Here is an 11,718-nt window from a genome sequence, read left to right on the forward strand (position 1 = left end):
ATACCCTTAGGGATATTTACAGTTTTCACATATTCAGTTACATAGTTGTCAACTTCGTTATATACACACATTTGAGAAGATACGTTTTTGAAAGCATATCTGACAGTTTCTTGGACCGGATCAAAGTCACGCTCTTTATTCAGTTGGTCCTTATTCTTTTCGGTAGCCAGAAAGAAACCTCCTTTAAAAGCAGACACACATCCTGTCTTGTCCTGATCACAGGCCACATTACTACAATACCAAATCATACCAAATCATAATGCAATCAAAAGAGCCAATTACCGTATTTTTCATTCTATAAGATGCACTTTTCCCCTCCTAAAAAGTAAGGGGGAATGTTTGTGCGTCTTATGGAGCAAATGCAGGCAGGAGGCTCTGCTCAGCGCTCCCTTTAAAGAGCCGCATGGAGCATGTGTACGGCTCTTCAGGGCTTTTCCCCAAGGAGGGAGAAGGGCTGTCCTTCTTCCTCCTGGGGAAAAGCCCCCAAGAGCTGCACACACACTCCTCGCGCTCTTTAAAGGGAGTGCGGCTCTTGGGGGAGCCTTAGCCGTGTGCAGCCTCTCCCGGGCAGGGGATGAAGGCTCCGCTTGCCCAGGAGAGGCTGCGCGCTGCCAGGCAAGAAGCCAGGACAGCTGCGATCCCGCTGGCTGATCTAGGTTTTGGCTTAGCCATGCAAAGCCTCCACAGGGCAGCGAGGAGCTATCCCTGGCTTTTGTGGGAGGTGGGAAAATGGACAGAGCAGCGGCCCCCACCTCCCAGAAAAGCCCCCAAGAGCCGCGCTCCCTTTAAAGAGCACACGGCTCTTGCGGGAGCCGTACAGTGGTACCTTAGGTTACATACGCTTCAGGTTACAGACCCTGCTAACCCAGAAATAGTGCTTTAGGTTAAGAACTTTGCTTCAGGATGAGAACAGAAATTGGGCTCCGGCGGCGCAGCAGCAGCAGGAGGCCCCATTAGCTAAAGTTCAGGTTAAGAACAGTTTCAGGTTAAGTACGGATCTCTGGAACAAATTAAGTACTTAACCTGAGGTACCACTGTATTCAGGGCTGTGTAGGAAATTGCCTTTCAGGCAAATTGGCTATGGCCTGAGGGTTTGGTCTACATCATAGCAATCATCACATGTTTGGTGGTTTAGGCACTGGGTAACCTTGGTCTTGGCTGGAGGGGGCGTTTGTACCCTCGCCTCACCTTCCTGAAATTGGGTACCCCGATAAAGGGATCTGTGTAGGAGTTGCTTCTGTCCATATGCCCAAATGGGGACCTGAGCCTCAGTGCTCCTCTAGGCAGCAATCCCTGCCAGGATTACCCCATTTGATGTAAGTCATAGGAATCCCCACTGCTGGGTTGACCCTTGAAGTCATTTCTGGCAGACGGTCCAGAAGTAAATTGTTACCCATTGCCTAGGCCAAACCTCTTCATCTGTAGTCAATAAAGTTGTGGCCTGATTCGATCCCATACTGATTGTGTGGTGCCCTTCATTTCTGGTCCGCATGGTGAAGTGGCAGGGGGGATGCATGACCTGGGTCTGCAACTTTCTGCTTTGTGCACGTGTGGGCACTCATTAATCCAGGTTTATCACTGGGGGCCTGACTGGTATCTGTGGTATGCAGTATCTTCTACCAGCCTTTGTTTGAAGGAACTTGCACATTTTGGCCCATAACATTCTTTCTAGGGGGGAAGAACATTACTATTCTTGAAAGCTCTCTTTGGGGTTCCTACCCAGGGGCACCAGTGAAAGCCTTTGCAGATGCCATGGAACCCACAGGTGCCAGGAAAGAAACTCCTGGCTTAATTTCAGTAACTCAATCACTCATGTTGTTCCCCTGAAATACACTGCATATTTTTAAGTCTGTGGAGAAAGACAGAAAGACGGAAGGAAGGAAGGAAGGAAGGAAGGAAGGAAGGAAGGAAGGAAGGAAGGAAGACACCAAATGATTTTGCAGACAACTCAACTAGTGCTTAATTTGTTTGGGAACATGTTATAGCAATGGCCCTAGTACCTGATACCTAAAAGCATCTTTTCAAACATGCCTCATATTGGAAACCAAAGTTTTCTGTGCTGCTGCACAAGTTGTTCAGTCATGTCTCAGTAGGATTCTTCACTTTTCCTATGAACAAGACGGTGCTGGTTTTCTCATGAACAGTTACCATCAGAAAGGGGCGGTTGATCTTAACTTCAGGGGGCACGGAGTAGGGGACACTTTCAAAAACAGTAGTAGCTGCAGCTTCTGTGCCATTCTCATGGACATTTAAGTAAGCCTTGTGAATAGCCTGCAAAGAAAGATAGCAATACTTCAGTACAACATAATGACTGAATCAGGGTTTTAGTACGAGAAAATCTAGTTCTTCGAAACAGACAAATCCATTGAATGTCTTAAGAAACAGCTTCACGTGGTCACTTCTCATTCTGATTGGCTATTAATCTAGTCCTCCTAATCTTCTCTAAGCATCATATTTTTGTATCAGTCAGCTTCAAGGAAGTGATGGAATTTTCAGAAAATCTTGCCTCTCCCTTAATGATGATGAGAAGCAAGATCCCTGTCCATTCTGATGGTTGCCCCCCCCAAAAAAGCTCAGCAACTTTGAGGTTCATTCCCCTCCAAAAGTTGAACAACTTTTGTCTCCAGATTTTAAATTCTTGAAATATGGCAACTCTATAAAATACATTATATACTTATAATATACTTACAAAATTATGCTGCAGAAACATAGTGTATGTGTACATGTTTGTTTGTTTGTTTGTTTGTTTTAAAAAGAGACAGTGCATGAGCAGGTCAGACATAAGCAGGTATGTAATACAAGTATACAAGCAGGTACGTAATACATATAAATTACATTCCTCCTCCATCCCCAGTGCTAACTGCATTCTTCGCAAAGCTAATGAAACCTAATTTTCTGCTCATTAGCATTCAGAAGTGAGGAAGCTGTGGCCCTTCTGATGTTGTTAGATCCCAACTCCCCACAACCCCAGGCTACATGACCAAGGGTCGGGCATGATGGGAAAAGGAAGAAGTAGAGCTTCAGGGTCTCTCAATAAGTTCTGTTGGGAGACCAACTGCATTGGAGCTTCCCTTCAACTGTCTTCAAGCAAAGCTGGGATACAAAATATGTTTGGCTCCTCCTCTCCATGAGAGATGGGATTGTGGTTCAAGTACTCTAAATCCCAAATTATATTCATCTGAACCTTCAGACAAGTGTACCTCTGGCCTAAAATGCAGGGTGAAAGAAAATATAGAGCCTTTGGATAAGAGGGTGAATTTGGAGGAACCTACCTTGGAAACCTTCAGCTCAGGCTTCCCAGTAATTCCAGAGAGGTCTGCTCTGTTTGTGAATACCTCTGTAACATTCATTTTTCTTAACATCTCTTGGAGAACATAGTTGCTAGAGATTGTAAACCTTGGAAGGGCAAGCTCTATTCTCCTGTTGAAAGAAGAACCAGAGGCTAGTGAGGTATTGCATGGGATGGGGTGCATAATACAAATAATGACAATTTACATTATGGCTAGAGTATAATTGCTAAAAGGATTTAAATTTAAAAATGGTAGTCCATGATAACATTGCTAAAAAGGAATATATTAGTTTCTTTTTTGTAACAATGGGATTGTATCCACTACTAGTTCCACTCATTCCCAATGAAATGAATAGACAGGACTAAAATAGCTCTGTTACTATGACTACCCTCACCTGATATAGTCAGGTGAGGGTATAAAGGCTGTTCCTGGGGTGTGGCCATTGTCACACGCTGAGCCACATGCTAGAAGCCACAGATGAGAGCTGAGTTCAGGGGGGACGGACCAATAGTGGATGAACTACCCAGAAGAAGCATGATGTGTACCCCATCAAGGGAGTAGCCAGGATTTATTTTAGAGTGGGGCAGGCTTTATGTTATGGGGGCAAAACAGAGTTATCTGTGACACAATTGGTCAGTTAGTTAATTTTTTTTTTGTTTTTTTAGGCAGGGAAGCTGCCCTTGTGGCTACACCCATGTCCCCCATCAGATATATTGCCCCTCGCCTAACACCACATAAATAATAATAATAATAATATTTATACCCCACCCATCTGGCTGGGTTTCCCCAGCCACTCTGGGCGGCTCCTAACAGAACATGAAGAAGAAGGAGGAGGAGGAGGAGCAATAAAATATAAAACATTAAAAACTTCCCTAAACTGGTGGTCAAGATGGTCTTGTTTATCCCATAGTCATCACATTGGGTTCCAACAGAAATCAAGCATGGCTCGCACTCTCTGGCTTCTGCCTGCTTCAAACCCACACACAAACATTTCCCCTGGCCTTTGACCTTCTCACCACTAGTCAGGAAAAAGAGATTGTGTCCCAAAGCAACTTCCTTTTTTTATACTAATGACCCATACTTAGGGGCCATTATGGTCCTGTCCTGGATAATTCCACAATGGAATCGTTCACTGATCCAGGAATTAGAAGGGATCATAAAGCCTAATCCCATCCCTCAAATTCACAGCACATGCATTGAAAAGTGTGTGTGTGTGTTACATACTTTCCACTATGATCTCTTACCATGGTTTCACCAATTTCATCCATTTTAACAAAACGTCTTTGCTAAGAGCATTTTCCACCTGCTTCATTTTTCCTTGGTCAGGAAGAATAAAGAATGCTGAAACGTCGCCCTTGTAAGGGAGCTTCACAACCTCACAGGATAGGATGTTATCATGGTAAGTCTCGAACCGGCTGTCTTTGTTCATCATCGGGACTTTGACCGTTGTTTGCTCATCCACATAGAAGTCTCCTTCACTTGTATGCAGGTAATTGAAAGGATTTTTCCAAAAGGCTCATGGAAATAACAATAACAGCATACATGTCATGGAGGGGAGTGAGGAGAAAGAGCAAACCAAAATAATATTTCACGCATAAAGGTGAATAGCTATTTCACACACTCTAAAATCAGGAATACATCAGGATTGACCTTCCCCTGTCCCCTGGAGTGTGAACAGAGACTGGGGGGTTGGAAGGTTGCCATGGCAACTGGGTGTGAGCTGACAGGAAGAGTCTTGAGCAACTGTTGGTGGGAAGAAAAGGAAGAAGGCCTGGGAACCATCTTTGGCTGAAGGTCTGAGCAGGAGATATGCCATGGCTGCACTGCTATGGGAGATAAGCCCCTCTTGAAATGACCTTGCTGCAAGATCTGGACTCCCTCCATGCAGACTGAAAGTGTAAATAGGTGAATAAACCATGTTTCTTAGAGCTACAACAATCTCCCTGTGTCTCAGTTCTCCAAAGGAGAACCCCATGGGCTCTTGTTGCAGCTCGGCACAGAGTGTGGGTGCCCCACCACCACTTTTGTAACAATATGTTAATAAAGCTTTGCCTCTTCCAGGTAAGCAATGCAGTAACTTCATCATTCTAAGATGTGGGGGCAAAAGAGAACAGATGCTACCGTTCAGCCTTATTTTAGCTACTACAGTGGTACCTCAGGTTAAGAACTTAATTCGTTCCAGAGGTCCGTTCTTAAGCTGAAATTGAACTTAACATGAGGTACCACTTCAGCTAATGGGGGCCTCCCGCTGTCGCCGCGCCGTGTTCTGTCCTGAAGCAAAGTTCTTAACCCGAGGTACTATTTCTGGGTTAGCAGAGTCTGTAACATGAAGCGTCTGTAACCCGAGGTACCACTTGTATAGCTTTAATCCAAACCCCATAATCCTAATGGCTGGAGGGGTTTGGATGAAGTGGCGGCGTCCCTCAACTCCACACTCTGGCACTCTGCAAGGCTCTGCTGGTGGGGAACCTCTTTCCTCCATGCACCTGATCAAACAGTGGGTAGAAGCTACTGCAGGTGCTACCCCTTTCTGTGATCACCAAGTAAGTGCCGGGCGGAACTGGGTCAGATACAGATGTGTGGATTACAATGTTGAAAAAAGGCTATTTAATTCTTCAATATATTTAATTCTTCTATATTATATTATATTATATTATATTATATTATATTATATTATATTATATTATATTATATTATATTATATTATATTATATTATATTATATTATACAGTGGTACCTCAGGTAACATACGCTTCAGGTTACAGACTCCGCTAACCCAGAAATAGTACCTCGGGTTAAGAACGTTGCTTCAGGATGCGAACAGAAATCGCGCAACAGTGGCGCGGCGGCAGTGGGAGGCCCCATTAGCTAAAGTGGTGCTTCAGGTGAAGAACAGTTTCAGGTTAAGTACGGCTCTCCAGAACGAATTAAGTACTTAACCCGATGAGGTACCACTGTAATATTATTATATATTATCATACTCAGAGCCTTTAATAAACACTCATGTTTTAGTGGTATCTTGAGACACATGTCTTTATAGCTCTGTTTCTACTTTAGTGCCCAATTGCTGAATCACATTTCCAGGAAAATGGGTATCACAATATATTTGATTTGTTTTGATAATGGTGGAGGTCAAGTTTCTGACAGATTTAAGGAACTTCTCTGTGATCAGAAGTCTGAGAAGTTTCTGCTCACACAATGGGCAGACGATTCCAGACTAAAGCACCAACAAATCTGGACCTAGAACCACAACTTAAAGTTTAAACTTCTCAGTTTAAAGAACATCTAAGAAGCAAAATGTGTATAAAACAAGTCCATCTGACTTACCTGTCATGTAAATATAGTTCACAATAATCATCACAGCCTCTGGGTCAAGACCCTGGACAACATCATCTAATTTCCCATTGGTTTTGTTCTTTATATATCCATTGATTTGACTTTCAGCTACTGCAGGATTCATAAAGTTAGTTGGAAGAACATCTGCCTCATAAAAATGTTTGGCATCATCCAGGAACTTTTTCACGAGTTTCACTTGGTCATTTGTGAATAGGGCATTCCCAATGCTCAGCTGGATTTCAGCATTGGGGAGGTTCAACATGTGTAATAGATGGTGGAAACCCTCGTGTATTTCCTGCTCGCTGGTATCTGACTGGTTAAAGCCAAGTCCTAACAAAAGCTGACTTAATGTGGTGTTTTGAGCACCCAGTGACAGTATGGCCAAGGCAGCGGAAATGCTTAGAGGGGAAAAGATAATGTTCTTCTGAGCGGTCTCTGAAGCGACATGGTGGTAGAATCGAAAGGCAAAGTCAGCATTTCCTTGGACTATCTTCACAGAAGGCAAATCTCTGTCACCTTCAGTAAGAGGAGAATGGTCATCGTCCCCCTTGTGGTGACAGTGGGCAAAAGCACAGAGCCCAGCCAGAAGCAAAGACAGGTAGATGTGAGGCATTGTGTTCCTCTGGAAGTTCTCTGGGGGGAGGGGATCACATTTAATGTTTAGGTCTATTTTATATTAACATGGCAGACAATCTTTATTTGTTGCTTTTGTCCTCTCCGGTCTCTTAGGCTTCTCTGGTACTGTTGTGCGGAGGACTCTGGCTTGCATTTCAGCTATTGTCTGGCATTCTGGCAGAAAATTTTAAAAAAACCCACTTTCCCCCCTTTGGGCAGAATATTAGGGACAAAGTGATCTTTGTTAAAACCCATGTTTTTGTTTTTAAAAAAGAAACAAACATGCCAGCACTCATCATGAAGACTCATCATGAAGTTGCTATAGGAAGTTCCAAACATTTAACAATTAAAAAATAAATAAATGGTGCCAGTACTGTGTGCCCCCAGAAAAAGCACAGGTTAAAAACTTTGTCAATGACCCAAAATGGAATAAGGTAAAAGACAGCAAAATTTGCCTGATGCTATTTCTTTTTTCTTTTTATCTTTCATTTTAATTTTGCATTGTTACATTCAGTTACACCCTTTATCATTCTTTACAATACATACTATCAACATATATACCGTATTTTTCGGACTATTGGACGCACCGGTCCATAGGACGCACCTAGATTTGGGGGGGGGGGAAATAAAGGCAAAAAAAATTTTATCCCCCCCCGCCAGGCGCGGGGCTGGGGCGGGGAAGCCCGAGCTTCCCCCTCCCCCAGAACGGGACCCAGAGCCATGCCGAAGCTGCGCGCAGCTTTGGCATCGCTCTGGGAGCTTGCGGGGCTGGGGGAGGAGGAAGCCTTCCGCCAGCCTCCAAACCATGTCGGGAGACAGCGGGATGGCGCGCTGCGCCTCTCCCGCTGTCCCCCGAGTTTGCGGGGCTGGGCCAGCCTTCTAACCAAGTCGGGGGACAGCGGGAATGGCGCGCTGCCCCCTGCCGCTGTCTCCCGAGTTTGCGGGGCTGGCGACGGGGAGGAGCAGGCTTCTCCCCCCGCCAGCCTTCTAACCAAGTCGGGGGACAGCGGGAATGGCGCACTGCCCCCTGCCGCTGTCTCCCGAGTTTGCGGGGCTGGCGACGGGGAGAAGCAGGCTTCTCCCCCTGCCAGCCTTCTAGACAAGTCGGGGGACAGCGGGAAAGGCGCGCTGTGCCTCTCCCGCTGTCCCCCGAGCTTGTGGCGCTGGCGGTGGGGCTCTCCTGAAGCCTGGAGGTTGTGGGGCTGGTGGGGGGGAGAAGCAGGCTTGCTTCTCCCACCCCCAGCCTCCAGATCAGGTCGGGGAATAGCCCTATGGCGGAGCGCCGCCATCCCGCTATTCCCCGACCTGATCTGGAGGTTGTGGGGCTGGTGGGGGGGAGAAGCAGGCTTGCTTCTCCCACCCCCAGCCTCCAGATCAGGTCGGGGAATAGCGGGATGGCGGAGCGCCGCCATCCCGCTATTCCCCGACCTGATCTGGAGGTTGTGGGGCTGGGGGGGGAGAAGCAGGCTTGCTTCTCCCACCCCCAGCCTCCAGATCAGGTCGGGGAATAGCGGGATGGCGGAGCGACCTGATCTGGAGGTTGTGGGGATGGTGGGGGGGAGAAGCAGGCTTGCTTCTCCCACCCCCAGCCTCCAGATCAGGTCGGGGAATAGCGGGATGGCGGAGCGCCGCCATCCCGCTATTCCCCGACCTGATCTGGAGGTTGTGGGGATGGTGGGGGGGAGAAGCAGGCTTGCTTCTCCCTCCCCCAGCCTCCAGATCAGGTCGGGGAATAGCGGGATGGCGGAGCGCCGCCATCCCGCTATTCCCCGACCTGATCTGGTGGTTGTGGGGATGGTGGGGGGGAGAAACAGGCTTGCTTCTCGCACCCCCAGCCTCCAGATCAGGTCGGGGAATAGCGGGATGGCGGAGCGCTGCCATCCCGCTATTCCCCGACCTGATCTGGAGGTTGTGGGGATGGTGGGGGGGAGAGAAGCAGGCTTGCTTCTCCCACCCCCAGCCTCTAGATCAGGTCGGGGAATAGCGGGATGGCGGCGCTTCGCCATCCCCCTATCCCCCGAGCTTGTGGGGCTGGGGGGGGGGGAGAAGCAGGCTTGCTTCTCCCCCCGCCAGCCTCCAGATCAGGTCGGGGAATAGCGGGGTGGCGGCTCTGCGCCTCCCCGCTGTCCCCAGCTTTTGGGTGCAGGCTGCTGCCCGCAAGCCTTGCGAGCCCGCGGGACATCCCGCCGGGCTTGCAAGACTTGGGATAGCTTCCTGAAGCCTGGAGAGGGAGAGGGGTCGGTGCGCACGGACCCCTCTCGCTCTCCAGGCTTCAGCAAAAGCCTGCATTCGCACCATAGGACGCACACACATTTCCCCTTCATTTTTGGAGGGGAAAAAGTGCGTCCTATAGTGCGAAAAATACGGTATTACTGTCTATTCGTTTTTCTGATTTATGCCATTGTGACTTCGCTCCATCCATGTTCAGCTTTCAATATTATTCATTACTATAATATTGTGTTAAGGAAAATTATTTACATATTCCCCATTAGTCACTTTTCTTTTTTTAACCTTAATTTTACGAACTTCAGTCAATGCATATCAATAAATTTGTTTTGAAACAATGTTTTGTCATATATTCTTCCACACATTCCCATTCTTTCTTTAATTTTTTATTTGATTGGAATCTAGTAGCCGCTGTCATTTTAGCCAGATCTATAAATTCACAAAGCCTGTTTTGCTACTCCGCTACTGAGGGAATGGTGTCCCCTTTCCAGTTTTTTGCTAATGGTAGTCTGTCAGCAGCTGTGGCACATAAAAACACATCTTTCTTATCACTGGCGATGTCTTTTGAGACTAAGCCTAATAGAAACGCTTCTGGCTTTTTCTCAAATGATGTTCTAACATCTTTTTTAGTTCTTCGTGAATGTTACTCCAGAATGTTTTTATTTTCCCACATCCCCACCATACATGATACATCGTTCCCTCCACCTCTTGACATCTCCAACACAAATTTGATTTTAGTTTGTATATTTTGGCTAGTCTGACGGAAGTCATGTACCACCTACATTACTTCAGTACGTGCCTGATGCTATTTCTAACCACCCTTTGCAACTCCCCATTTCGAAAGCTGCTTCTATTCTGCAGCCTCCTTTTCAACCCATTTTTCACTATCACCTCCTTTTTCATACCTGCTCCTCTTCTCTTCTCTCCTTTCCTGACATCTCCATTTGCACACAGGCCACCCCCATGGTACCCTCCAAGCCAACCTCTGCTGTAGCAGCATCGGGAAAGGCACGCTTGATACTTACAGAACGTTCAGAGGTGTCTCTGGGAAGAAGCAGGGGAAACTCTTTGCAGTAAGCGGCTATTTATGTTGGGGCACTGTCTCCTTCATTAAACACAACGGACTAAGCCAAGAACAACAAATATTGACCATGGCTTGCACTGCTGGACACCAATAGTCCCAAGTCTACAGCGTTGTGGCGATCACACAGGGTCCCTGGACATTTGACGGTCTATTGATCCCTGTGCCACCACTGTGATTGCTTCCCTGCTGCCACTAACTCGTTTCTCTCGGGTACACACTGAGTCCAGACAGTTGTTAACATTAAACCAAATAAATAAGTTTATTTTATAAGCTTTAACAAGTTTATGGTTTCAGACAATTTTTCTTGTCAGTTTCTTAACCTTAGTTTCTTTATCGGCCTATACCTTCCTAATACCTTCTAACCGATCATCCCAAATGTTTAACTGACTCCTCTTAACATATTCTCTCACTCTCTCACATCAAACTAGCCCAACCTACAGACTTATCCTCCCTCTCCCTTCTCTAACTCGAGACTGACTTCTTCACAACTCTAACTCTAACTCTAACTCCTCCCCTTGGGATCCTATAGGTTAGTAATTTTACAATTAGTTAACCCTTTCCTTATGAACCCAGTATGACGTCACCAACCTAGGAGGGCAAACACCACAAGCATACTGTCCCCTCTAGTGAGGATAAAATTGGGAGTGGCAGTGGGTTCTCCTGGCAATCTCATACCCCCAATTGTTCCATTTTAAGTGGGACATCATGGATCACAGAAGCCAATCCTGGATTCTGTTTGGATCCTGGAATGTCCCATTTAAGACGGGCACTCTGGCACAAATCAACAGGGCCAACCCTGCTGTTTCCAAAGGTCCTGAAGGCAGGCCAAGGAGAAAGGGGGAGGAAGGAAAAGGAGGGAACTCTTGCCTGTAGTAAAAAAACTTCCAGGGCTTAAGGGAAGGTCTTGGTTTTCGGGAAAAGTGTCTCCCTCTGTGTGTGAGTGACAGCTGTAGTTCTCTGGTGACAGAGAGAAGCAAGAGATAGAACTGGCTGATGTGTCGATGTGGGTCAGAAAAATGCAGGCATAGGCGCCGACTCCATGGGGCCTGAGGGGGCCCGAGCCCCCTCAAAAAATCGTTTGGGGGGCTCCGCCCCCCCAATAATCTCGGGCGCCCCTCCAGCAGAGCGCCGTCGCCGCCCCTCCCCAAGCCCAAAATGCACAGGGTC

The 11,718-nt window shown here is 46.9% G+C and overlaps 1 protein-coding gene across 1 annotated transcript; it reads right to left on the bottom strand.

The window, feature by feature from the left end:
- Nucleotides 1-1,935: 1,935 nt before the first annotated feature.
- On the bottom strand, nucleotides 1,936-10,621 carry LOC308575426 (kallistatin-like). Its single transcript, XM_081174062.1, has 5 exons — nucleotides 10,493-10,621; nucleotides 6,618-7,259; nucleotides 4,535-4,805; nucleotides 3,273-3,420; nucleotides 1,936-2,271 (listed from the first exon to the last, which is right to left on the bottom strand). The coding sequence occupies exons 2-5, from the start codon at nucleotides 7,237-7,239 to the stop codon at nucleotides 2,080-2,082; spliced, it is 1,233 nt and encodes a 410-aa protein (XP_081030188.1). The 5' UTR covers nucleotides 7,240-7,259; nucleotides 10,493-10,621; the 3' UTR covers nucleotides 1,936-2,079.
- Between the last annotated feature and the right edge of the window lie 1,097 nt (nucleotides 10,622-11,718).

This window comes from Podarcis bocagei, assembly GCF_964188305.1.
Source record: "Podarcis bocagei genome assembly, chromosome: 1".
Taxonomy (NCBI): domain Eukaryota; kingdom Metazoa; phylum Chordata; class Lepidosauria; order Squamata; family Lacertidae; genus Podarcis; species Podarcis bocagei.